The sequence below is a fragment of the Melozone crissalis genome, unplaced genomic scaffold, assembly GCF_028551555.1.
Source record: "Melozone crissalis strain CALT ecotype California unplaced genomic scaffold, PUWL_Pcris_2 ptg000056l_1, whole genome shotgun sequence".
Taxonomy (NCBI): Eukaryota; Metazoa; Chordata; class Aves; order Passeriformes; family Passerellidae; genus Melozone; species Melozone crissalis.
In genome coordinates, this window is record NW_026535834.1 from 9,709,273 (window position 1) to 9,736,673 (window position 27,401).

The following is a 27,401-nucleotide window of genomic DNA, read 5'->3' on the forward strand; positions in this document are numbered from 1 at the left end:
CAATTTCCTTCCTTTTTTGATGCTTGTTGTGACTCCCATGGGGATGGGCAGGGAGCATGATCCCCCATCCTGAGGGAGGTGAACCCTCAGGACGGCAGCGAGCTCATCCTCCACGACAAATCATTTTTGTCACTGCCCCCTGCACTTCCACAGCTCCCTGCTCTATCAGCTGGATTATTTTCATTGTTTTAGCATTTCCTTCCTTGTTTGATGCTTGTTCTGACTCCCATGTACTGGTGGGTGACATGGAGGCCCTGGGTTCCCACTGAAACTGTTGCAACACCAAAACTTCCCATTGTTAACAGTTTATCAATTCCCCAATTTGTTGCAATAATTTTACTTTTAAGAAAAGTTGCAGTTGGAGGTGAGCTCCTGGAAAAAAATGTATCTTTATTGTTTACATAAATTTTTTATTCTCTTCCCACGTTTCACGGATTATTTGTATATATCCTCAGCCTAATGGCTCCCTCGGGAATTGAGCAGTAGTCATCATTTTCCAAACCTTTCATTTTGTGATAACTGCAGGATTAGACTCACAGTGATTCTTAGCAATCAAATGAAATTTCTAATTACCCGGAGAAGTTCTAATTAGTCTCCTAGAAATAATCAACATTTATACCCTGTATTCCATCCTAGTGCTGTGCTTCAGATCTGCAGCACCCAGATATCCCCCAGCTGAACAAATTCCATTGCACAAGAGCATCCTCTGGGTGCATGTCTGCTCTGAAGTATTTACAACTGCTGAAATGGATTCTCTTTAGCCAGATTAGATTTATTTTTCTCAGTTTCCCTCGAGTGTCAGCGTTTCTCACCTCCCTAAAGCAGAATAACCAGGAGAACACATCTAATAATAAACTTCCTGTTCCCCTTTCTCACTGCTGCTGAACCAACTTCTGTTTTTGTTTGAGAGGTGCTTTAGAGGAGAGTTAATTTTGCCTCTGTCACGTTTCAGTTTGTGTGCGTGGTTTCAGAGTTTTCAGGAGCCACAGCTGCCCACAACACGTGCCCTGCCCTCCCTGGTGGCACGTCCTGCTGGAGCCTTGCTGGGCTCAGCTGAACCCCCTCAGCTTTTTTGGGAGAGGGTGAGGCACCAGCACAGCTCCAGCACCAGCCTGACCCAGTGGAACAGAACACGGAGCAGTTACCTCGCAAAATTGTGGTTAAACAACCCCTGGACAAAGAAAAAAGCAGCATTTTCTTTCTCTGACACATTTCCGTGTTCCACAAAAGCTGCTGAGGTGCTTCTGCCACAGCTGAGTTCACAGGAGTGGCACTGAAGCTGCTGGAGCATTCACAGATGGCTCCGTGGCCCCAGCTCAGCCCCTTCCCACCACACTGCAGCAGTTCTCATTTTTCACACAGCGAATTTGAAGCAACTTTTTAAAAAACAAATCCAAACAAAAGAGGTGTTGTCCACCAATTTGCTATTCTTTTCTGCCTCAATTAATGAGTATCATTAAAAACTTAATGAAGTTAAATGCACACTGCTGGAAGGAGTGATGGCACGTGTCCAGCTCTCGGGATTAAAGAAGAGAAACTCCCCCCTCCTTCCCACCCTGGCTTTTCAGGAACACGAGGTGACATCATCTTTTTGCTGACAATCAACAACTTCTCTAGGCTTACAAAACAACGGCATTTTTTATTTCGGCAGAACTAAAAAAATCATATATTTATCTACATCGTAGTAAAAACAATGAGATTTATTTTCATTTCATATCCTTCATATATTCATCGACACGGCGCAACCGAACCGGGACTCGGGGATCGGGCGTGAGATGACCCCGGGTGGGACCCCAGGCACCACCAAAGCTTTGAAGCACCAAAAAAGATGCACTTAAAAGTGTTCTCCTCCTCCTCCTCCTCCTCCTCCTCCTCCTCCTCCCAGCAAACACAGCAGCAGGTCACTTTTTGCGTAGGGGCTGCAGCACGTCACCCGTTTCCAAAACGTGGTTGCCAAACATGAGAGATTACTATTTTGGGACACCTTTAACAAGAATGTTTATTCATATTAAAGCAGAAACCAACTCATAAATGCTGTTTATACACGTGTGTGCCTGGAAAGGACACAATGGGACAAGTCAAGGAGAAAAGGCGCTGCGAGGAGGGTCCTCACTGGAGTCTGCGGTAGCTCTTACAGAGTTCGTGGTCCCTGATGTCTCCCCACCCTCCGTTCTTGACGTGAGGGGACAGGGGAGCCATGGAGTACCTTTTACTGACACTCATCGCCTCGGGAAACAGGTACTGTTGGTTGCTGTTCAAGAGAGAGTCGATTTTGGCACTCTGGGTGGACGGTCTGCAGGATTTCTTGTGGTGCATGCCACAGTCCCCCGTGTGAAAAATCCTGGGGATTTCGGGAACCAGCACTTTCCAGAACTTTGGAAGACAAGAGACAGTCAAGTGCTGCAGAGTCCAGTCCCAGTTGTAGTCATCGTAGGTGCAGAAGGCGTCCGTGCACTCGATGAGCTTCTGGTAGGTGTCTCTGCCGAAGGCCATGCCCATGTTGTGCTCCGTGGACTTCCACGTCTTCATCTCCACCTTGTCGGCGCGGCCGGCGAAGCCGCCCCGCACGGGGCTGTAGGTGCCCAGCGACACGAGCTGGCACTCGGGGCACTCGCGCTGGCGCAGCGCCCAGAGCCGCTTGAGGACGTGGTAGAAGTCGGGCGCCAGGTAATGATCCTCCTCCAGGAACAGCACGGGCCCCGCGTGCTCCCGCAGCGCCCGCACGCGCTCCCACACGAAGTGCAGCTTCCACCACCAGTGGTGCTTGGTCTGCGCGAAGCGCGCCTCGCGGTAGTGCCCGAACGAGTCCGGGAACTCGGCGTTGATGCAGCCCAGCCGCAGCGCCGCCGCCTTGCCCACGTCGCGGGGGCAGTCGCGGGGGTCGTGGCCCGGGAACTCGCGCGGGTACAGCTGGATGCTGAACGGGAAGAACACCTGCAGCACCGGGCAGAAGTCCACGCGGGCCGCCAGCCGGTTCAGCTCCTCGGCCCACAGGTCGTGGCTCAGCACCAGCAGCACGTTCTCCACGCCCGGCGCCCGCCGCAGCGACTCGAGCAGCAGCCGCAGGTGCTCGGCGCGGTCGTGCACCTGCACCACGAGCACCACGTCGGGCCGCGCCGGGAAGCGCCCGGCGTTCCGCACCGGCTGGTCGAAGTTCAGGCGGTACACGAGCGAGCGGTAACTCAGCGTCGCGTTCTCGGACAGCTCCTCCGCCGCCACGGCGACCGACGCGTTGGCGGCGGGGCGGCGCGGTACCGCCGGCGGGGGCTCGCTGACCCGCGGCGGCTCCCCGGTGCTACCGGGACCGCCCCGCTGCTGCTGCTGCAGCTGCTGCTGCCGCCGCCGCCCGCCGCCGCCGGTGCCCCAGAGCGCTAGGGCGCAGAGCGCCAGCGCCAGCGCCAGCAGCAGCACCTTGCGCTTGTAGACGCGCAGCCGCATCGTCCCGGCGGCGGCGGCCCCGCTCCGCCGCTCCCGCCGCCGCCGCCGCCGCCGCCGCTCCCGCTCCCAGCGCGCGCGCGCCGCCGCCGCCCCGCGCGTACACGTCGCCGCTCCCCATTGGCCGCCGCTGCGGCGACCGCCGCCTCGCCATTGGTGGGAGGAGCCGTCAATCAACTCCTCGGCGCTTCCGCCGCGCAGGGGGGGCCGCGCAGCCGCCGCAGCCGCACCGCGCTCTGATTGGGCGGCGCCGAGAGGGGGCGGGGCCAAGGCGTGAGGGGAGGGCGGGAAGGGGCAGCGGAATCCTTCGGGATTGGGGAAAAAAAGGGAAAATAGCTCTGCAAATGCAGGGAAAACACACGGAAACCAGCCGGGAGCCGCGAGAGTAACAGAAAAAATAAGTGAATGCTAAGGTTGAAAAACTGCACGTTAAAAAGCATTCTGTAATGACAAGAAAAAGGTGAGAAATCACTCTAGAAATGCAGGAATAAGGATATAATCAGTGTAGGACTGAAAGAATAGGATAAACTAACTTTAAGATTGAGAGAAAAGAAATCTGAGATTTATAGAATAAAATAAAATAATTCTAGATTTGAAGGATTAGTCTTATGAACCAGTCTTGAATGGTAAGAATTAAAAAATTCAGATTAATTAATTCTAGAGTCACAAGTATAAAATGACTCCAAAGTTTTCAACATTAATGTAAGAGTAAAATAATTCCAGAATGGCAAGAACAGAATAAGGAAACCATCCCAGATCCCTGCAGGGATGGGCACACCATCAGTGCCCTCTGCCAAACCCCTTTCCATGGAGAAATTTTCCCAAAATCCAAACTAAACCTCCCCCAGCTGGCACTCTAAGCCATCACACCTTCCAGGGAATGGGATTCTAAAAACTTCTCCAAATAAAATAATTCTAGATTTGAAAGATTAGGATTATGAACCCATTCTTGAATGGTAAGAATTAAAAAATTGAGATTTATTAATTCTAGAATTGCAAGTGTTTGTTCCCTGCTGTTCCCATCTCCCAGTCATGGAACAGCTGACAAGAGAGGAAATAAAAGAATTTGTGGATATGCTCAACATTTTGGTGCCATCCTCAGAAAAATACCAGCAGTTAATTCCTGGAGTACACTGGATGGAAAACCCCCCAGACAAAACACAATCCACATGTGCATGGAAGGCTTTCAAAATTTAATCAGTCAACACAGTGAAACAAATTCCAGAATGGTTAAAACAGGAGGATTAAGAAACAAAGTTTCAGGCACGTATTTAGAAAAAAGACATTTCTGGTATCACAAAGAGAGAAACCCCAAAAACAAACATTTGCTCTGGTAAAAACCCAGCAATGCTGGTCCCTGCTCCGAGTGGGAATGTTGTAACAGAACCTTTAAAAAAAAGAAGCACCTGGGATTCCACACCTGCTCTGGATGGGATTTCTCCTCCACTGGCAGGAGGGGAGTGCAGTGCTGGCCTGGCAGAGCTCACATGGGGAAATCTGGGATAAACTCAAATTCCCTTTGTCCTTCCAAGAAGGAACCACTTACCCACAAACCCAGAAACCCCAAGCACGCAGGAAAAGGGAAATACATTCCTAGGGAGGTTCTCTCCAGCTCAACGCTGCTGGGTGCTCCAGGCAGAGGAGATTCCAGAGGGGGAGGAGGTCAGGCCAGGCCACATCAGGCCATGTCCCCTCCCTCCCAGAGGGGGAGAAGGTCAGGATGTGTCCCCTCCCTTCCAGAGAAGGAGAAGAGCCAGGCCAGGCCAGGTCAGGCCGTGTCGCCTCCCTCCCAGAGGGGCAGAAGAGCCAGGCCAGGCTGTGTCCCCTCCCTCCCAGAGGGATTTGTCTCCAGAGGGGGAGAAGGTCAGGCCGTGTCCCCTGCCTCCCACGGGGACAAAAGCAAGGCCAGGCCAGGCTGTGTCCCCTCTCTCTCCAAGGAGGAGAAGAGCCAGGCCAGGCCGTGTCCCCTTGCTCCCTCGCAGAGGGATCTGTCCCCGCAGGGAGCTCCGGTGACACCGCAGGTGACACCTCCAGGCTCCCCCACGCCCCGCAGCCCGTCCTGGCCGGTGCCAGCCATCCTGGCCGTGTCAGCCGTGGCTCTGGAGGTGCCTGTCCAGGAACTGGGAGTAGCAGTGCAGGGAGCAGAAGTAGCAGAGCACGGGCGCGTCGGTGCCGCCCATGTTGTCCACGAGCACCACGGTGTGCGCCACGTGGTGCAGGTTCATGGTCACCGTGATCTGGATGAAGCTGCTCAGGCAGGCGCTCCCGCAGCGACACGTCTTGGCCACCTCCAGGTCCTTGCACAGGTGGGAAGGGAGCAGGTGGCAGCCATAAGGGATCCTGTGGGTGGGAGGAGGCAGGGTGAGATGGGCACAGAGGAGCTGTGTCACCCAAAGGCAGGCACAGACACAGGCACCTGGCACAGAGGAGCTGTGTCACCCAAAGGCAGGCACAGACACAGGCACCTGGCATAGAAAGAGCTGTGTCACCCAAAGGCAGGGACAGACACAGGCACCTGGCACAGAGGAGCTGTGTCACCCAAAGGCAGGGACAGACACAGGCACCTGGCACAGAGGAGCTGTGTCACCCAAAGGCAGGCACAGACACAGGCACCTGGCACAGAGGAGCTGTGTCACCCAAAGGCAGGGACAGACACAGGCACCCGCCATTCCCAGGGCACACAATGCCTTCAGTTCCAGCCTTCATGTTTTCCAGACTCTGCACTGCATTGGTGAGTGCATATATATATATATATATATATATATATATATATTTATATATTTTTATATATTTATATAAAAATATATCTATATCTATATAAATACATAAATATATGCAAACATATATTATATATATGCATATATATACACACACACATAAATATATGTATATATATACACATATGTGTATATATACACACATATATTTATATATGTATTTATATACATATATTAAAAAATATATATATATATACATGTGGTTATTAATTGTTGAGGCATTGTGAGGTCCTCAGGACGAGGTGAGAGATGAGAATTGACTCCAAGTTCTCAGAAGGCTGATATATTATATTATATTATATTATATTATATTATATTATATTATATTATATTATATATCTGTTATGTTATATTACGTTATATTACATTATAATATATTACAATATATTATGTTATGTTATATTGTGCTATATTGTATTATGTTGTATTATGTTATATTGTTACATTATGCTATACTATGTTATATTATGTTATATTGTGTTTTATATATGAAAATGGTATACCAAAACTATACTAAAGAAAGAAAAAGGAGGCATCAGAAGCTAGACAAGAATGATAATAAAAACCCTATGACTGACCAGAGTCCTGACACAGCTGGACTGGGATTGGGCATTAATTAAAAACAATTCACACTGAACCAATCAAAGATGCACCTGTTGGTGAGCAACCTCCAAACCACATTCCAAGCAAGCAGATAATTATTGTTTGCATTTCTTTTCTGAGGCTTCTCAGGAGAAAAATCCTGGCGAAGGGATTTTTCATAGAATATTACAGTGACATACACACACACACACATATAACTCTGAACTTCATATATGGTGCTAGCAGTTCTCCTCACAACTCAGCCCCACAGAACAATCCTTTCCTCTCCTCAGCCCCACAGAACAATCCTTTCCTCTCCTCAGCCCCACACAACAATCCTTTCCTCTCCTCAGTCCCACACAACAATCCTTTCCTCTCCTCAGCCCCACAGAACAATCCTTTCCTCTCCTCAGGCACTCTCAATCCTTTTCCAGCCCCAGAACCAAGGACAACGCTGCAGCTTCAGCCCCAAAAAGTGTAAAATGAGGGAATTGAGGAGAGCAAACTGGGAGGGTGGGACTGCACAACCTGGAGCTGGAATTGGACACTGAACCCAACATGGAAATGGACCAAAACTTATAAAAGTGTGACAACTCCTGACTCAGGGTCCATCTTGGGTGTAGTCTTGGCTGGGCTCTTGTGCTGCCCAAGGTGTGTCCTCTGAGGCCTTTTAATAAATCCCTGCTTTATTCTTTAACTCTGTCCAGCCTCTGTTCCAGGGAGCCTCTCCAGGCATCACAGACATGGCAAACCAGAGATTTGGGACTGAAATGGCACTTCCTGGGATTTCAGGACTGAAATGCCCCTTCCCAAGGCAGCCCTAAGGCCATGAGCTCCAGGAGACACCAACAGGGAGCTGCCAGCAATCCTGGCAGCCTGGGCCACAGCCAGCTAGGGAATTAGAGAGATTAGGAGTAATGAGAATTAGGGAATTAAAGGAAGATTAAGAATAATGAGACAATTGGGCACATTGTGTTCTTCCCTCACACTCTGTGCCTCACCCTGGCCTGACACTGCCCCCACCATTTACTCCTCCCTCTTACACCGAGGAGTAGCAGTGTTAAACACAACTCAGGGAAAGCAGGAGATAACTGAGCCTTCTGCAGTGCTGCAGGCAGGGAATGAAAAGTTCTCCTGCTCCACAGCTCTCTCCATCCCTCGTGCCAGCAATGACATCCAGAGTTGGGAAGGGGAATTGCTCCTTTGGCATTCACAGAGCAGCAGTGTGGAGCCCGGGGCACAGAGTCAGGAATTCCCTGAGGAATTCCATTAGGGTGCTGAAGTGTGGGGCTCAGCAGTGCCCAGCTGGCACCCCAAACTCAGCACAGATCCCCCTGACTCACATCCTGCCTCCACCTACACATCCCCAAATCTTTCCACACAGCCACGACTCCTCTGGGTTTTCTTTTTCCCCACCTTAATTTCAGAACACCCTTTTTTTCTGGGAAAAACATAATCAAGAACTCTGGTACTTTCCCAGAATGAAGACTGATTGTTCCAAACATTATTTTTGCACCTTCTCCTTCTGTTTCATCCCTTTCTCAAGGTTTTTACAGTAACTGAAGTCTGACCAGTGCTGAGGGATTTCTAGAGGCAGACAAAAGCTTTAATATTTCCATCAAACCCGCTGCAATTTATATAAAGTTGGGAAAGGAGACACGTGGGGGTTAATTATAAAATCAGCAAGGTCAGCAATGGGTGATTGGCCCAGAACATGTGGTGGCTCAGGTCCCTTCAGGGTGTGCCTGTGGATGCCTCTGGTGCAAATTTCTGCACAATTACCCCGGGTTTATGGGCACTGCCCACCCTCAAGGCAGGAACGGGCACAGCATGAAGATTAGGGACATTTCCAGCCTTTCTGTGCCAAATTTCTGTCTTTGCGCTCCCCTCCCACCCAGAGCAGGGTGGGAGCGGCAGCTGCTGGCACCTGGAGGCTCCTGGTGCACGAAGGATCAGGGGTGGGGAGAGAGGAGGGAGCTGATAACAAACAGCAGCCTGGGAGGGTGGGATTCACTTGGTGAAATTGTGTTTTTTAAATTACCTCAGAGCCGGGCTCTCTGAATAAGTCAGAACACCCTCACTCCAACACCAAGGGAAATGAGGAGCTTAAGGAAAACCTATGGCAGGGGAAGGCTTGCAGAAAAAGTGGCTCAGGGCTGTAGAATTGATTCTCTTTTCCCAAAGCTGGCTGAAAATATTCTGTTCATCCCCATTCTGTGGATGAAAACACTTCAATCTCTGCCTTTCCTTAAATGCTTCCAAAGGCACCAATTATCCTTATCCTGATGACTTGACAAGGGAAATTCAAAGGAATTTTCATGTTATGAAGTTAATAGGTGAGAAAGCATGTAGGCGGATAGAATATAAGTAAATAAAGGTAGTATAGAGAGTAATCTTACCCCCTAAAGCGGGTTAATTATTAAATATTAGGAGCAGGTGTGATGTTAACAGGCCACAGCTGTAGCCAATGAGAAGAGTGTTATAAAAGAGTGCATTGGTTGGCTGAGGGAGCTGGAGTCACTTGGTTGCTGTGAGGACAGGGGAGAGTCAGTGCCTGGAGGAGCTGCCTACGGGAAACATCAAGGAGGTACGGAACTCTGGCCATGTGGAACCCTTGCAGTGTAATGTCAATAGAACTCTTGCACTGTAATGCCACCGAGAGCAGGCGCTGCGGGCAAAGGAAGGAGGCAGGCGAGGGAGGCAGGCGTGAAGGAGCAGGGCCAGCAGTGCCTCCCCGCCCTTACCTGTGATTGACCGTGGCCCTGGCAGCGCACTCCAGCAGAGTCAGGGGGATCTTCAGCTGGATGTTGGGCACCAGCGGGTTGGGCTGCTCAAAGGGGTTCCCAAAGAGGTCCAGGTTCTCCAGGGAGAGGTTCCTGAAGTCCCAGGGCAGGAAGGGCAGCTTGTTGCGCGCGGCCGACAGGAAGCGCAGGCGGCTCAGCCGCCCGATGCGGCAGGGCAGGCGCAGCAGGGCGTTGTCGTCCAGCCGCAGCTGCACCAGGCCCCGCAGCTGGCAGAACTCCAGCGGCAGCGCCTGGATCTGGTTCTGGCTCAGGTCCAGCAGCTGCAGGGATTTCTGCAGGCCCGAGCTGCACAGGGCCCCGCTGAAGGCCTCCAGGTGGTTGTCGTGCAGGTCGAGCTCCTGCAGGAACGCCAGGTCCCCCAGCGTGGCCGGCAGCTGCTTGATGTGGTTGTGGCTCAGGTCCAGCTTGCGCAGCCGCCGCAGGCTCAGCACCCGGCTGTCGATCCTGGCCAGCTTGCAGTACGAGGTCTGCAGGTGCTCCAGGGAGAAGGGGAAGCTCTTGGTGAGGGGATAATCCCTCCTGGAAGTGATGATCATTTTGGTTTTGGGCTTCTCCACGTCGGAGTTCTTTGCTGGGACCAGAGGCGAGAGAGGGAGGACACCGCTGTCGTTGCCTTGGTGAGCCAGTCTCACGGCTGAAAGGAAAGTCTTTAAATTGATCACATTTGCCTGCAGGGGAACACAAGGCTGGAGTTAAAAGTTCATTATCCTGGTTGTCAACGCTCTCTGGGCTGTTCTGTGGGTGTCACTCAGCAGGGCAGTGGGATGGGAGAGGGAACAGCTCTGTTATGAACAGTCCTGGTCTGACTGTGCTGCAGCACCCAGGGAAGGAACAAAGCACCAAATCTACAGCTGGAAATGAAGTACAGAAAAAACCCCCAATGCACTGGAAGCTCCCAAAAATCCACCAGGATAAAGGATTGTTACAAACACACATGGGGAAATCAGAGCTCTAAACCCCGAGGCAATAATTCCTGGAAGTTTCTAGGAAAGAAAAGGAGGGAAGCTGGGGTTGAATTCAGCGAAAGGAAGGTGAAGTCAGTGCTCGTGGCCACACACAGCTCTGGCTGTGCCAGCAGCAGACAAGAGGCAAATCCTTTGCAATGACTAAATAATGCTTCAGTTGGGGTACAACAGTCTGGAAGTAGAATTCCAGCACAGTTTGGGTTGGAAGGGATCCTAAATCCCATCCTCTTCAACCCTCTCTCATGGCAGGGACACCTCCACTGTTCCAGGTGCTCCAAACCCATCCAGCCTGGCCTTGGGCACTGCCAGGGATCCAGGGGCAGCCACAGCTGCTCTGGCAATTCCAGCAGAGCCCCTCCCCATCCTCTTAGGGAACAATTCCTTCCCAATCTCCCATGCCATATTCCCTCCGGCAGTGGGGAGCCATTAAAGGCTCCCACCAACTCTCAGAGTATAAGGAGATTTTTATTTTAAATAAAGACCCAGAAAGCTCTGATGCATCTGTTACACTGACTTCATTCACTTCTAGGAACATTTGTGACCAAATCTTTCTCTTCTAGATCTTCCAGCAAGTCTCTGCTTGAGCTGATGTGCAGCTGACAGGCACTGAGCTAAAAGTGAATTCTAAAACAAAAACCACATTGCAACCAGCGAGGAAAAGAAAAGAACCAACTTGGAGTTCTGAGAGCCCAGAGGTTGTCCTTGTGCTCCCAGCTGCCACCTGCCCAAGCCCAGGGACACATTTTGCACCTCAAAGACAATTTTGCTCCTAAATGTCTTTGTTGAGGCCAAATCTGAGAGGGTTCAGAACTGGAGTACACAATGTGCTACAAGCACCCAGTACAAGAAAACAAAGACATTTGAGATAATCCTGGATGGAAATGTGGGAGAAATAAAGACATTAAAGGTCAAACTGAACTGACTGCATGTGTAAACTAAAATGATAATTTTCCTTAGGCATTCCAAGCACAACTCCTGCTGTGCCACCTTCCAGAGATGAGGAGGATGCACAACAAATACCTTTGGATCCAAGGTTATCCAGAGAAGCTGGGGCTGATCCCAGGAAATGCCCCAGGCCAGGCTGGATGGGGCTTGGAGCAGCCTGGGACAGTGGAAAGGGGAGGATGGGATGGGGTTTAAGGTCCCTTCTGTCCCAAACCAGCCTGGGGCTCTGAGACCAGCCCTCATTATCTCAGCCAGTCTATCACACACATTTAGCTACAGAATTTCCCCTCATTCCAGGCTGATCTGTGGCATTTCCAAGATCACTAAAATGGGAATTCAGTCCAAAAAGTCCTCCAGATCTGTAAGGACCAAGTGAAATCAGTATTGCACAGCAGAATGAAGTTACAGGCAGGATTTCTTTGCTCTCAAGCACAAAGCTCAATTCCCCCCACAAGCCCTCCCTAGGGGCCATGTGAGATCTCCAAACCTCTTGTTGAGAAATGCTGAAAAAAAAGAAAAAAGAAGAAAACAAATAATTACTTGGAATAATGACTTGGGAGAGCTCAGGATGAAATTTCCTGCCCCAAGCCCAAAGTCTCAGCCACGCAGACAATGCTGGAAAAGGAGTTTAAATTGTGTTGGTGCCTCCCAAGCGTGAGAGCTCTGAGGAAATCGGAGCTGAGGTGGATCCAGGGGAGCAGGCTCAGACCTGCTGAAGGGAAACAAACCCCAGGAAACAGCCAGGATTTGTTATTTCTGCTCTGCACGGATGTTTCCCAACTCCACTCCTGAGCTGGCTCAGGGCAGCAAATCCAGAGCCTGGCACAGCACAAGCAGGGGGATTTCCCAAAACCAATATTCCAGTCTGTGGAAATCTCTTCTCCACAAAGTTTTTGTTCATCTTTGAGAGTCAAGGAGCTTTTCTGTGATGAAGTAATAAAAATCTGGCAGAAAACTATGGAAAAGGGATGAAACATCTTAAATTTGAGTTCTGGAGTTGCTTAAGAGGAACCTGTAGTGTTTTGAGATAAACTTTTTGATTTCTCACTCTTCAGCAGAAAAATTCAGAGCAAAGGAAGCAGAAGTTATTCTGAATCTAATACAAAAGCCTTACTTTTTCCAAAATACAGAGTACACTGGCTTCTAACAGGAAAAAAATAACTGGGATTGGTGTCCTCCCTTCCTATTTAACCCTTTAACAGGTTCATAAAATTAAGGCTGCTTTCCTCAGATTCAGGTAACAGAAAGGAAAAAAAGATTTTATAAAGCACCAATCAACATTATTTGCTTTTATTTACACACTCTGACTTGAAAGCTTTAGGTAAGAACTCAGAGGTTATAAAAAGCCTGTCTTACTTTTCACACCTATAGGGCTACAAAAGATTCCTGCAACAGACACAGAAGAAAAGGACACGAGAATTTCATGACAATACATGTTTTTTTGGGTGACTTCAGTGCTGTTAAAAACACTACAAATCCTCTGGGCACTGTGAATAAATACAGAGGTATTTGAAATAAGGGGAGAGGGTGCCTGTGCTCTGCTCTGTGTGTGGGTGAGCACAATGATGGTTTTGTCCACGAAAACAACGGGATTCTTAATTTTTTTTTCTATGGGAAAAACTGTAGGGAACAACAATTTCATGGGAATTAAATTGAGCTGAGGGGACACAAGATTTAAGGCCAAACACCAACATTGCATCAGATAGCTGAAAAAAGCTTTTTCTAAAGAAGCTGTGAAGCAAAGCATGAGAATGAACTTCAGGAGAGTTAGGACAGAACCCAGAAAAGAGGGAATGGCTCCCAGTGCCAGAGGGCAGGGATGGATGGGAGATTGGAGATTGGGAATTCCTGGCTGGGCTGGAATTGCCAGAGCAGCTGTGGCTGCCCCTGGATCCCTGGCAGTGCCCAAGGCCAGGCTGGACACTGGGCTTGGAGCAGCCTGGGACAGTGGAGGTGTCCCCACGGCAGGGCTGGGATGGGATTTAAGGTCCCTTCCCGCCCTGCCGCGGGGGTCAGAGCCCGGTGAGCCGCGGCCCTGCCGCCGGTGCCGTTCCCGGTGCCGGTCCCACCTTGCTGAGGCACAGATCCACCGCGGGCTCCCGCAGCCGCACCGTGGCCTTTCCCTCCTCCACGAAGCGCGTGAAGAGCCGCTCCACGTTCTGCTGCACCTGCGGGCACAGCGGGCTCAGCGGCCGCCCCGGGGCACCCCCGCCGCCGCGTCCCGGCCCCCGCCGCCGTCCCCACCTTGTAGCGAGCCCCGCCGCGGTCCCGCGCCGTGCACACCATGAGGTAAATCCCGGCACCGGCGGCGCCGGGAGGGCGCCCGAGCGACAGCAGCGCCCGCGCGGCGCGGCCGCGGCCCCGCAGCCCGCAGGTGGGCAGGAGCCGGCTGAGCACCTCCACCTCGCACTGCAGCCGCATCCCGGCCCGGCCCCGGTACCGGCACCGGCCCCGGCCCGCGCACGGCGGGCGGCGCCGCCGGGGGCCTCCCGCGCTGAGCGCGCACAGGCGCCCGCTGCGCTGCCTGCCCGCCGCGGTGCCAGCCCGCCGCTGCCCGGTGCCGCCCGCTGAGGGGCGCGGGGCCGCCCGGCGAGCGGGATCGCGGGGCGGGAAGGGAGGGCGGCGGCTCCGGTGGTACCGGCGGCAGCGGCCGCACCGGCAGCCGCGGGCAGCCCCAGCGCGGGCCCTCAGCGCAGCGCCGTCCGCGCGGGGCCGGCCGTGGGCACCTCCTGCTGGAGGCGGCGGGTGAGGCTTGGCGGGACAGGGAGAGAGAGGCGGCGTGGGCGGCGGGGCGTGAGGGGACACGGGGCGTTAGGAGACACCGGGCGTGAGGGGACAGAGAGTGTGAGGGGACACGGGGTGTGAGGGGACACCGGGCGTAAGGGGACACGGGGCGTGAGGGGACAGAGAGTGTGAGAGGACATGGGATGTGAGGGGACACGGGGTGTGAGGGGACATGGGATGTGAGGAGACACGCATGCGAAGGAACAGAGGGTGTAAGGGGACACAATGTGTGAGGGGACATAGATGACCTGAGAGGATGTGGGAGTGAGCAGACATGGGCGTACGAGAGGACAGAGTGTGAGGGGACATTCAGGATACGAGGGGATGCTGAGGAAGTGAATGGGCATGGGGGTGTGAAGATCACGGGGTTGTGAATGGACATGGAGGAGCTGAGAGGACATGGGGGTTTGAGGGGATGTGGGGGATGGGGGGACATGGAGGGTGTGAAGGGACACAGAGGGGTCAGGGGACATGGAGAGTTGAGGGAGGACACAGAGGAGCTGAAGGTGTTGCTGAATCTTAGGGATTCTAAACATGAGCAACGAGTCAGGTTTAGAAAGGAGACGTTTATTCTGTGCAGGGTGCACGGTGAAAATTGTCCACAAATCAAGCGTGCCAGGGAATAAAAAGCAAAATTATTTATACACTAAAGTTTACATAAATCCGCCCAACCAATCCCCAGTTCCTGCCTACCTAATACACAATCACGGCCAAGCATGACATAAAATATAAAGTTTTCCATAAACATCAAGTAAAGCATAAAACACGTGGTGACGTGTTGGCATTGAAAAGAGGGTTTAGAGGGGAGAATGGTGCGAGGAGCAAGAGGGAGCAGAGGAAGGGCCAGGGAATTCTGTGTAAAGACATGGAGGGGACAGCAGGTGTGAGGGAGGGGACATGGAGGGGATGAGGGGGTGGTGGGTGTGAAGGGACATGGGAGGTGAGGGGACACAGGAAGGGAGGACACACAAAAGAGTTGAGGATACACTTGAGAGGTGAGGACACGCAGAGGAGGTGAGGGGACATGGGAAGCTGAGGTGACAGGAGTTGAGGGCAGGCGGGTGTGACAGCAGCAGCTGAGGTTTGGTATGCGACAGGAAGGCTTACGTCAAGCTTGGTGTCGAGGCTGCTTTGAGGACATGAAGGGGCATTGGGAGAAAAAACAACCAAACTCGGGGAGGCGTTTGCTGAGTGTTTATGCAGATGTATTATTAGAAAGCAGGATCGGTGTTTGAGATTTGCTCGGCGCAGTGAATTGTGTAGTTGAGTGGTGTGGTGTTGTTGCGGTTTTTGTTCAGTAGGAGGCAGTGTGTTGCGTGTGTGTGTTTTGGGGCGAAAAGGGGTGTTTGGGGCTTTTGTTGGCTATTTCGTGTGTGTTATTTTTTAGTAGTGTGTGGCAAAAGGTGTGAACCCCCGTTTCACTCTCTTGCCCAAGGGCTGCTGGCGTTGCTATTCACAGATGCGGTCCTTTCCGCTGACCGCCACCGGAGCTTCGCTGCTCCATCTCAAGTGCCCTACCCCCAGGGTCACCACATAGATTCCGAGTTTAGAAATGGGGCGCCCACTCCAGCGCCCCACCCAGCACACGTCAGCCCCGAACCCGGGGCTCAAGCAATTCGTCAGGGTTCAGCCTCCCCCATAGCTAGGATTACAGGCGCGCGCCACTACGCCCGGCACTGTGGAACTGCCCCGTTAGCAATGCAAACTTCAGTACCTCTGACGTCACTGAATGGGCCGAGCTGCCCCGTCCACGGCGTGACGTCACGGAGGGGAGCGGGCCCACCCACCGCTCCGGCGGCGCAGGGCGGGAAGCGGGAGCCGCGCGGTGCACGCCGGGAGGCGCTGTGAGGGTATAAGACCGGGCGGCCGCCGCCATCTTTCTCTCGGTACCGCGCAGCCATGGGCCACCAGCAGCTCTACTGGAGCCACCCCAGGAAGTTCGGGCAGGGCTCTCGCTCTTGGTCAGTGCCGCCCCTTGCACCCCGCGGGTCGTAGCTGCCGTCTCACCGCCCTGCCTCGCTCCTCTTTCCCCTCACGTTCCCCCCTCCTCTCCGGCGCCATTCCCCGCCCTCACGCGCCTCTCTGTGTTCCCTCACAGCCGCGTGTGCTCCAACCGCCACGGCCTCATCCGCAAGTACGGGCTCAACATGTGCCGGCAGTGCTTCCGCCAGTACGCCAAGGACATCGGCTTCATCAAGGTGAGCCCCGCGGCTGCGGGAAGGGGCTCGGGGGTGCCGGATCCCGCTGACTCCCCTCGTGTCTCTCGCTCTCTTGCAGCTGGACTGAGCGCCGGGAGGATGAGGCGACAGCCAGGAGCTCCGGGGGCGTCCCAGGGCCTCCCTGACACATCTGCCGCGTCTCGGCTCAGTCTTATTTAATAAATGGTCTCCTAACCCAGCTGATCCGTGCGTGTTTCCCTTCTGGGCAGGTTTTGGCGGCGCTGGGGGTTCTTTGTACAGGGCTGCTCCTGGAGTTGGGGGGGGCTGCCCTGCTCTGCTCGGCTTCCCAACCTTCCACTATCCTGGGCTGCCCCAAGCCCTGACCAGCCTGGGGCACTTGCAGGGATCTGGGGCAGCCACGGCTGCTCTGGAGGGAGTGAGGTGAAGACGCACTAAGTGCCACGGGTCTGGAATTCCAAGTTCTTAGGGATTCCGAGTGTCTGAGTGTTTTTCTGCTATGCAGTGGCACTGCTGTGAGGGGACTGAGCAGGTTAATGCTCTGCTCACACCTGGGGTCCCAAGTGCTGCTCCCTCCCAGCTGAGTGCTCTGCAGATCCTTTGGGAATGCCCAGAGCCTTTGTTCTGTCCCCCTGGCTATGGCAATGAGATAAGGTGTGAGGAGGGAGTGGGGGCAAACCCAGGTGTGCCCATAGCAGAAGCTGAAGGGCTGTGAGATTATCACAGAATTTGGGATGGTTTGGGCTGGAAGGGGCCTTAAAGCCCATGCCAGTCCCCTGCCCTGGGCAGGAACACGGGGCACTGGATGGTGAGGAAGCAGCTCCTTCCATGTTGGCACAGGGGTGAGGATTTGGCATCATCTGGGAGCCCTGGGGAGGGGGTTGGCTTTCCTCACCAAGAAGTGGTTGGGGCTCTTATTTTGAGGGAGAAATAGTTAAATCCTGGTTCTTACCAGAAAATGCTTCAGTGTGAAGGTTCTACACTAAAAAATAAAAATATTCAGTTGCTCTGGTGGTGATTTTGGGCTTTCCCCTCTGCCCAGTTTTTGTTGATGTACAGAGGGAGGGGAGTCCTGTGGGATGTGTTGGTTTGGCTTCAGTGTGGTTCTGAAAAAAAACCCAAAACCCTCATTGCCTTTTTAACCAAAATACTGAATTTCTCGGGGGGTTTTAACTAAGATGTAAAATTTCAGGGGAACACAAAATCAGTGAGGATGCAGAAGGTGACGGGAGGGTCTGTGCAGCTCCCACTGCTGTGTCCAACTTCTCCTGCTGCCTCTCAGAGGTGCCTGAGGCGCTTCCCAGGGGGAAATCCGAGTTTTTCCCAACATGATGGACCCAGGAGGATGCTCCATGCTGGGCACCACTGAGAGCCTTGGCAGTGGCAGCAGGATTGGGATTTTTTGGGTTCTAAGACCTGTTCAAGCCTGGCAGGGAGGGACTTGTGGATATTTGTCCCTTTTTCCTGAGCAAAGCTCCTTCCTGATGGCAAAAGAGATTTGGGATAATTCTTCCTGTGCTGCCCTGAGGATCTGGGCCCCAAATTTCTGCCAGAACGTTTTTCTCATTATGGAAAACAAGAATAAAGCCAATAGTCGGGGATGGTAATTGCAAGGCAAATCCCTATTGAAACCAAAGCTAAAATATGTTTTTCAATTACCTTGTGAACATCCCAATACCTCTGTTGGCACCTAATTTTGTAAAATTACAAAATGCCAATTGCCTTTTCCCTGGTGTGTTGCTCCCAGCTTTTCAGCCTGAGGAGAAAGTGGTGCAGGACGAGCTGTAATTCCTTTTTACCTCATTGCTGCCTGAACCAGGTGTTTATTGCCCAAAATACAACGAAGATGAGGTGCCAAAAGCTTGAAATTCCCGAGCTCAGTGTGAAAATTGCATTTTGTTCCTGGTGGCTCCAGTCCCTGGAGGTTCATGGATGTGAAGCTGGAACTGATTTGGATGCAAAGTGATTTATAAAGAGCTGCTGATTCCCCCACAGAACAGGTGAAATCAAAATCCACTTCAAGGACTTTGCATTAATAATAAACAACTAATAAATGGTTTCCTGTAGGGAAAAAAAGTCCTGCTTGGAGCCAAGGAAAAGATAGTGATGCTTTGGGAGAGAGGAGTTTCCAAGTGCTGGAATTGAGTTTGCAGGGGATTTGCACTGCTGAAACCCCACTGAAGTGCATTGGATTGTGCACCAAATAAAATCTGTGCTTGTCACAGGCTCTGGGGGGGAATTTCAGAGGTTTTGGGGAAAATTTTGGCTTCTGAGCTCATCCCGAGGCTGGAAAAGCTGAGGAAAGCAGTCCCACTCCTGCTGGGAATCCTGCTGGCTTTATGGGACCAGCCTGGGGGAGATCTTGGGGCTCTTTCCCTTCTCCCAGGTGGATCCCGAACTCCTGGATCAGGAATTCCCCAGCTGCGAGCTCGGGATGAGCTTTCAGCCTGATCCTCCAGTCTGACATTCCCCAATTCCTGCAGGGATCCGGCTCCACCCGGGGTGGTTTGGAGGCTGCAGGTGATGCTTGGAATCACACTGATCCTACGGCGTGGGGTGATGATGATTTTAGGGCTGTCCAACATTCCCGAGCCACGCTGAGGGGAAGGGACAAACCCAACCATGGAAAGGAAGAAACCCCCAGAGGGTTGGGAGCAGGGCCGGGCAGCCTGAGAGGATATAGGGAATTTATCCAAGCACACAGGAATTGGGAAGGATAAAGCCCTGAGGGAATTAAATGTAGCCTGGGCCATCAAAGGTGACAAAAATGCTTCTAAAGTAACAAATTCACAGAATCACTGGGTTGGGAGAGACCTTCAGGATCATGGAGTCCAACCCAGCCCCAACTCAGCCCTGGCACCCAGTGCCACATCCAGGCTTTGTTAAACACACCCAGGGATGGGGACTCCACCACCTCTCCAGGCAGCCATTCCAGAACTTTATCACTCTTTCTGCAAAAAACTTTTTCCTGATATCCAACCTTGGCACAGCTCAGGCTGTGTGCTCTAGTTGCGTTGGTGCTGCTGCAGAAAGAGCCCAGCCCAGCTGAGCACAGGCACCTTTCAGGAGCTGTGCAGAGTGATGGGGGAACCCCTGAGTCTCCTTTTCTCCAGGCTGAGCACCCCCAGCTCCCTCAGGAGTTCCTCTCAGGGTTTGTGTTCCCTCTGCAGCCCCGTTGTCCCCTCTGGATGTGCTCAGTGTCCCAAGGTCCTTCCCAAACTGAGGGGACAGAGCTGGGCACAGCACCCGAGGTGTGACCTCAGCACTGAGTCCTGTCCTGGAGGACAGCAAGGGCTGGGGCCAGGCTGGGAGAGCTGGGAATGTTCCCTGGAGAGGAGAAGGCTCCAGGGAGAGCTCAGAGCCCCTGGCAGGGCCTGAAGGGGCTCCAGGAGAGCTGCAGAGGGACTGGGGACAAGGGATGGAGGGACAGGAGCCAGGGAATGGCTCCCAGTGCGGGGGCCGTGCGGCATTCCCGCTCCAGGAACCGCAGCTAGATGGCACCGTCAGCCTGCGATTCCTTCTCCGTGCTGTGTCCCTGAATCCCAGCGTGCAGGAATCTGTCCCGCGGATTCCCTGTCCTTGCTTTTGTTTGAAAAATCCCAATATTTTGTGTCCTTGCTGCTGGACAGCAGGACTGGGGCAGAGCCGAGCTCTCCTTGCTCTTGCTTGAGTCTGTGTGAGACTGGAAGCAAAATTCCAGTTGCTTCCTTTTCCCCTTTCCTTTTCCCCTTTCCTTTTCCCCTTTCCTTTTCCCCTTTCCTTTTCCCCTTTCCTTTTCCCCTTTCCTCCCCTCATGCTCTGCTCCTGCACATTCTGTCATTTTGGGGAAAAAGTTTAAAATCCCACCCAAAGGAGGCAGGTGCTCTTTATCCCTGCTCAGATTATCCCTGATTTCCTCCTGCTTCTTCACCAGCCCCTGCTGAGCTCTCCTCGTCCTCACTGGGACCATGAATATTCCTGACTGGGGGCCTTTTATCCATAAATTCATTTTAGGGGAGTCAAACTCACTTGGGGACATTTGGGTGTCACTTTGTGGGGCCAAAAGCTGTGCTGAGCTTGAGGGAAGCATCTCCTGCATCCAGCACCACAGACTTGGAAAAATCCCATGGATTTGGGTAAATCCCATGGATTTGGGTAAATCCCGTGGATTTCTCCCTGCTGATTCCTAGCACCAGGCTGGAACTGCAGTGATGCTCACATATCCCAAATTCCCACTTTATATAATCTGATTTATTCCTTTAGCACAGTCCTCTGCTAAACTTTCCCCATCCCAGTGCTGGGTTTGGCACCTGCTGAGCAGGAGAATTTTCCAGGAAAAATTTCCCCATGGAAAAGGTGCACAGGCCTTGGAATTGGCTGCCCAGGAAGGTTTGGAATTTCCATCCCTGGAGGTGCCCAAGGAATTCCTGGATGTGGCACTCAGAGCTCTGGGCTGGGGACAAGGTGGGGATCAGGCACAGCTGGGACTGGATGATCCCAAATATTTTTTTCCAACTTGATGATTCCATGATCCTGCTCCAAGTTTTTAACAATCTGGTGGGATAAACAGCCAGGAAAATCCAGGCAGATGGGATCAGGCTGAAGTGCTTCTAAATAAAACATCCCCAAGGGCTGGCAGGAGGCACCAGTGGCTCCAATTCACGCCTCTTGTTGGGAGTGCGTTCCTTGCAGACAATGTTTATTTATGGCATGGAAAAATCTATTTCCATCCAAACATTTCCATAACTGAATATTTATGCCAACAACCACTGAATGCTCCTTGAATAAAGTGAAAAAGTATTTATTCAGTTAGAAATGTTTACTTGTTTAGTGGTAAAACTGCTTTAAACAAACTTAAAAATCAAATTGGTGGCTTCCCCTTTTGCAGGATTTCCGTGGTTTTCCAGGCCTCAGCAATGGATAATGGTGGAATTATCATTCCAGCTCGAGGAGCCTCTGTGTATTTATACCTTTAATCTCAGAGAAAGTTGGTTTGGGTGGGATATTGGGACAGAATTCCTGGCTGGGAGGGTGGGGAGGGGCTGGAATGGAATTCCCAGAGCAGCTGTGGCTGCCCCTGGATCCTTGGAAGTGTCCAAGGCCAGGCTGGAGCAGCCTGGGACAGTGGAAGGTGTCCCTGCCATGGCAGGGTGGGATTAAATGGCATTTAAGGTCCCTTCCAACCCAACCCATTCTGGGATGAGCAGGCAGTGCTGGAGTCCCCATCCCTGGAGGGATTTAAGTCCCTGTGGATGTTGGGGACACAGAGCAGGGTGGCCAAGGGTGGCAGGATTCCCTTGGAAAATGAGAAGATTTCAGCTGGAATCTCACCTGTGCTGCAGGAATCCCCACCTAAACAAGCACCTGGTATCCTCTCACACCTGCAGAACCTTCTGATGGATTAATTACATTTTGCTCAGGATTATTTATTTAAATTTTTCTGGCATTTTTTGTGGTTTTTTTTGTGTGTGTGTGTTGTTTTTGTGTGTTGTTTTTTTTTCTTTTTTTTTTTTTTTTTGTTTAACTGATTTTTTCTTGGAGCTCTGAGAGCACAAAGGATATTATAGTGAGTGTGTGCAGGCATCATTCATCACAGCTTTGAGGGTGGTAAACACCATCCAAACCTCAGAAAAGAAATTCTCTGTGGCTTGGGAGAGCAGAAATCCCTCTGGAATTCTGTCCTGAGTTTATGGCTCCGTGTCTGGAGCACCAGGAGCTGTAAAACTGCTGTGATTCCTTGGGTTTGACACAAAATCCTTGCCCAGCTCTGTCATCCCCTGCTGGAATTGGGCTCATGATGGATTTTGGGTGGATTTCTGGGGTTTTGGGGTTGTTTGGGTTGGATTTGAGTGGTTGGAATGGGGAGGGGCTGGCACAGAATTCCCCATCCCTAAAACTGTCCAAGGCTAGCTTGGAGCAGCCTGGGATAGGGGAGGTGTCCCTGCCATGGCAAAGGTGGGATAAAATTGGATTTAAAGGGATTTAAAATCCCCTCCGGCCCCAGCCAGTCTGGAATTCCCTGATTCCATTCTGCCCCAGAGCTCCTTGCTGCCCCCACACCTGCCCTGATGTGCCTTTGGAACTGAACATTTATAAATTTCCAATTTATCTCTTTGCAACTGAGGGGAAAAAACCATTTTTAAGGGATCATTTTTAACGGATTTTTTTTTTTGTTTGCAGAGGGGTTGTCCCAAAAATACTGGGACAAAAATAGTGGGAAGGGTGGTGAAAAGGAGGGAGCGCTGCCTCCCTTCCCAAAGGGCCTGCTCAGAGTGTGAATATCCACACAAAACACACCAAAAATTCCCTTTTCTGGCTGAGAACTGATCAAAGTCTGGCTGAAAACTCAGTTTTTGGGGTGAGGAGTGAAGAACTGACAACCAAACTTTGAATCTGTGATTACAGAGCAGCAGGTTTAGCTCATCCCTGCCCGTGCCAGGTTTGCAAAGAGACTTCAAAGAGACGATGGGAGACTCCCAGTTTGGAGATTTCTGCCCTAAAAGGGTCCCCCTCTCCTTTTGGGGGGCTGCAGGTCCCAAAGCCCCACAGAGCATCTGCAGCGTGGCCAAACTGGGATCCCCTTTCCCCAAACCCCAACCTGGGGGGGAACCCAAAATCTAAGCCCCAAATCTGTTCCAGAAAAGGGAATAAAACCCCCCAAAATTAAAAGAACCACAATTTCCTGGGTATTTTTCCCATCCCCACCCATAATTTCCTGGCTGATTTCTCCCCCAGGGCCGAGTGGATGGGTTGGGAATGGGATGGGAGGGACTCTGAGCATCAAGAAAGGATAAAAAGGGCTGGTTTGGGGCTCTGGAATGGGATTTTGAGGGCCTGAACTGGTTGGTGATTAAAGCTGAGGGAACTTTTATCAGATAAATAGGTGAGCATGTGTCCAGGTGTGTGTTTTTCCTCCTAAGCACATTCCAAGGATGGGCAAAATCTCAGGAAATGAACCCTGAGGTGACTTTCTTTGCTCCCAGCCTGGACAGAGCTGTCCAAAGTGTCCTGCCCTCATCAGGTAACTTAAATTCCTTTAAAACAAATCCAAATTCCAGGCTTTTTTTTGGCTTTGATGAGTGGATTTTCCTCTCTGCAGAGGCAGAGCAAACCCAGTAAATAAAAGTCCGCGGCAGCAGGAGCTGGATGGCTGCAACTGGAAAGGTCTTGGAGCGTCTGGAGGGAAGGGAATGGATTGATTTATGATTTTAACAAGCCTGGCTGGGCAGGGAGTCGTGCCTAGATGGTTTTAAAGGCAGGAGGAGATATTAATCGAAATTAAAGCTGCTCTAAGCCGCTCTCCGAGCCACTGGGCTGGGTCCTGCCTAATTAATTCCAGGCCTAAAGCAGGGCCAGGGAAAGGACAGGCTGGAGGGAGGGGCTGGGCAGAGGCTGGAACAAGGGGGTGATGAGGAATAAATTACTGGGATCACTCGGGGGGGATAAATGACTGGGATCACTGTGCTCCCCTGCCCTGGGATCAGTGGGATGATGGATGGGAACATGGCACGAGGAGCATCAGTGACATTTCTGGAGCTGCAGCCGCAATCCTGCCCTGCCAAAGGTCAGCTGGGCTTGGATTGGGAAATGCAGCTCTGGAAAATTCACAGAATTCACAGAATCACTGGGTTGGGAGAGACCTTTGAGATCACGGAGTCTAACCCAGCCCCAACAGCTCAACTCAGCCCTGGCACCCAGTGCCACATCCAGGCTTTGTTAAACACACCCAGGGATGGGGACTGCACCACCTCTCCAGGCAGTTCCAGACAATTCCAGAACTTTATCACTCTTTCTGTGAAAAACCATGAAAAAATTATGGTTTTGGGCACAAGTCTGGCTTTTCAGCCTGGATTGAGCTGTAAAAGCCCTGCTGCCTCACCTCATTCCTCCTTCCTCCTTCCTCATTCCCCATTCCTCCTTCCTCATTCAGGATTTGTCATTCTGAGGGAAAGCTCCCTAAAAAGGGCTGAGCATGGGGTGCTGATGGGGTTTCCCCCACCTGGGTGAGGTCACAGAGCAGTTTTCTTTGGAAAACGCTCCAAGATCGTGGAGTCCAAGCTGTGGGTGATCCCACCTTGGTTTTCAGGACATGAGGGATCTCTGGGTGTTCCTGGGATGGGCACACACCCAGAGCAATGATGCCAAACCCACCTCCCATGGCCTGGATTTGGGATGGTGCAGGAATTCCAGGAGCTTTTTATGCAAATCTCCTCCTCTTCCCTTATGGAATCCATCTTTTCCATATGGAAAATGTGAGGAGGGGCTGAGGGAGCTGGGCAGGGGCTGCAGAATCCCTGAGGGAGCTGGGCAGGGGCTGCAGAATCCCTGAGGGAGCTGGGCAGGGGCTGCAGAATCCCTGAGGAGCTGGGCAGGGGCTGCAGAATCCCTGAGGAGCTGGGCAGGGGCTGCAGAATCCCTGAGGAGCTGGGCAGGGGCTCAGCCTGGAGCAAAGGAGGCTCAGGGGCCCTTGTGGCTCTGCACAGCTCCTGCCAGGAGGGGACACTTGGCTGAGCAGAGCACAGGGACCTTTAAAGGACATTCCTGCGCTGTGGCATTTTCAGGGCCCCCCATGGCAGGAAGGAAATGATGGATCTGACTCCATGTTCTCAGAAGGTTAATTTATTATTTCATGATCTATATTATATTAAAGAATACTGTACTAAACTGTACTAAAGAATACAGAAAGGGTTCTTACAGAAGGCTAAAAAGATAATAATGAAAAACTTGTGACTCTCTCCAGAGCCTTGACACAGCTGGCTAACACTCCCTTTGCCTCCTTGGTTATTCAGTGAGACTGGCTCAGCAATTCTTTTCTTCTATATCAAAATTTGCTTCAATTTCTGTTCCTTCTTCATATTCTACATTCAAAAATCTTCCCGCCAAGCCCAGATATCTGTCACACTTTCTTGTCAAACTTTCCTCCTTCCCAACACCCTCTCACTGTCCCAGGTGGCTCCAAGCCCCATTCCCTGCTCTCCTGAGTGTAAAATTCCCAGCTTTTCCTGCTTGTGAGGTTTATCCATCCCTCTCCAGCTGCTCCAGAGAGCAGCAGGAACATCTGGATGAACCCAGCCCGCAGTTCTGCCACGGGAAGGGTTTAAATCCTGATTTCCCTTCTTGCAGGACCAGCTGTTTTTCTCTCCTTGTTTCAGCATTTCCTTGGATTGCAGCCATTTCATCCAAACTCCCTCTTGCTGCTGCTGGAGCAGGAATATCCAACAATTTGCTGGGAAATAGCTCTGCCCTGAAAAGTTCCAGCTCAGCAGACAGGTGGGGAATTGTTGGGGTTGTTCAGGGCTGGTTTTGATGCTTTGGCAGCGTTTCAATGGATTTAATTCACCCACCACAGCAGAAAAAGAGTTTGTTCCTTTATTTCTCTCTTTTAAAATCCAATATTTAAATGCCCTTTTCTCCCCAGACACGAATTTACTCACAAAATGCTTGTTCTGTTCCCAGAATTTCAAACATTTTATTGGAAGGATCCGCAGAGATGCTACATCCAAGGATGGGAAAGGTGGGGGGAATAAATCAGGATGTCTTGGATAGGGCTTGGCATAAATAATGTGGAGTGAAGAGTGGAGAAAGTGTGGCTGGGGCTGGGATAAAGTCAATTTTCTCCCCAAAGCTGGTGTGGGGATTTCAATTTGTGGGAAAGGGGGGATGACAGGGTGTCCTCACACATGGACACTGTGAGGAGTTTTTATCTTCTTTTTGCCAGGGATTAAATGTACAACATGGTATTTCTTATTTGGACTTAGATGTTTATTAGTTTTTATCTATGTTACAGTCTCACAAACCCTGAGTTCTACAGCACTTCATTTTAATAAACTAAAAAATGGAGCTGTATTTATTTCTACAAGGCTTTTAAAGGATAAGCTGTCCAATTAAGAAATTACATTTAAATTATTTTCACTTTTAACCCAATATCCAACCACCCATGCCTGCAATGGGGACTTTTCATCCAATGACACAAAACCACCCAAACCCATGGAGAAGAAGGTGAAGAAGGAGCAGCCTCCACCCTGAAACCTCCATCTTGCTTTATATTTATTGCTATATTCTAAACCCCAAATTCTAAGTTTTCTAAGTGTGATATCACACACTTCTATCCAAACCCCGCACCCACAATCCCAGTTCTGTCATTCCATTCTGGAAGCTTCTCCACAGCCTCAGGTCGGTGCAGTGTTCTCCTGGGGGTCAGAGCCTGGCAGCACAGAAAGCCTGGAATTCTCAGCAATTCCCAGGGTCCCAACATTGTTTGGCTTTTCCTTTCCCTGTTAAATTGTCTTCACCTGCCACCCTTCCCCCTCCTGATTTTCTCCCCCATCCCATGGCATTGTGAGGGGCCATGCCTGGGATGAAAACTGCCACATTTGTGTTTTCTGGAAAAATCCCTTTGCCCAGGATTCTTCTCCTGGGAATCTGAGAAGCCTCAGAGAAAAGGAAAACAACAATTATCTCATTTGCTTCTCCTGTGTTGTGCTCATGTGGAATGTGTTTGGAGATTGTTTACCCACAGGTGATTGTTCCATTGGTTTTCTGTGAATTGTTTTGACTCTTTGGTCAATCAGGGCCAAGCTGTGTTGGGACTCTGGAAAGAGTCAGGAATTTTCATTATTATCTTTTTAGCATTCTGTAAGTATCCTTTCTGTATTCTTTAGTATAGTTTAGTTATCAGAACCCAGGAAATTCCTCTGGCTGCCCTGGAGGACTCAAACCCATGTCCAGGGGGCTCAGAGACCTTGGCACAGAGCCCAAGACCCTGTGCCTTTGGTTTAGCCCTTGGGAAAAACAATCACCAACCTTTATATGAAGAATTACAGGTCAAGAGAGTTTAAGTAGAATAATAGTTAGTTTGTCACAGGGTGAAAAATAGATTTTTGGGGTTTTTAGAATGGGGGCTCAGGGTCCCAAGATGGAGGAATCTGGGCGTGTCCAACCTTTCCCCTTATT

The 27,401-nt window shown here is 51.3% G+C and overlaps 3 protein-coding genes across 3 annotated transcripts; 1 reads left to right on the forward strand and 2 right to left on the reverse strand.

The window, feature by feature from the left end:
- Window positions 1-1,679: 1,679 nt before the first annotated feature.
- MGAT2 (alpha-1,6-mannosyl-glycoprotein 2-beta-N-acetylglucosaminyltransferase) lies at window positions 1,680-3,449 on the reverse strand. Its single transcript, XM_054286890.1, has one exon. The coding sequence runs from the start codon at window positions 3,436-3,438 to the stop codon at window positions 2,110-2,112; it is 1,329 nt and encodes a 442-aa protein (XP_054142865.1). The 5' UTR covers window positions 3,439-3,449; the 3' UTR covers window positions 1,680-2,109.
- Window positions 3,450-5,503: 2,054 nt separating this feature from the next.
- Window positions 5,504-13,929, reverse strand: LRR1 (leucine rich repeat protein 1). Its single transcript, XM_054286891.1, has 4 exons — window positions 13,753-13,929; window positions 13,578-13,676; window positions 9,539-10,266; window positions 5,504-5,775 (listed from the first exon to the last, which is right to left on the reverse strand). Exons 1-4 carry the CDS (start codon window positions 13,927-13,929, stop codon window positions 5,523-5,525), a joined length of 1,257 nt encoding a protein of 418 aa, XP_054142866.1. The 3' UTR covers window positions 5,504-5,522.
- A 2,213-nt stretch (window positions 13,930-16,142) lies between these two features.
- RPS29 (ribosomal protein S29) lies at window positions 16,143-16,689 on the forward strand. The gene is made up of 3 exons (XM_054286916.1): window positions 16,143-16,253; window positions 16,391-16,490; window positions 16,570-16,689. The coding sequence occupies exons 1-3, from the start codon at window positions 16,192-16,194 to the stop codon at window positions 16,576-16,578; spliced, it is 171 nt and encodes a 56-aa protein (XP_054142891.1). The 5' UTR covers window positions 16,143-16,191; the 3' UTR covers window positions 16,579-16,689.
- The last annotated feature ends 10,712 nt before the right edge of the window (window positions 16,690-27,401 follow it).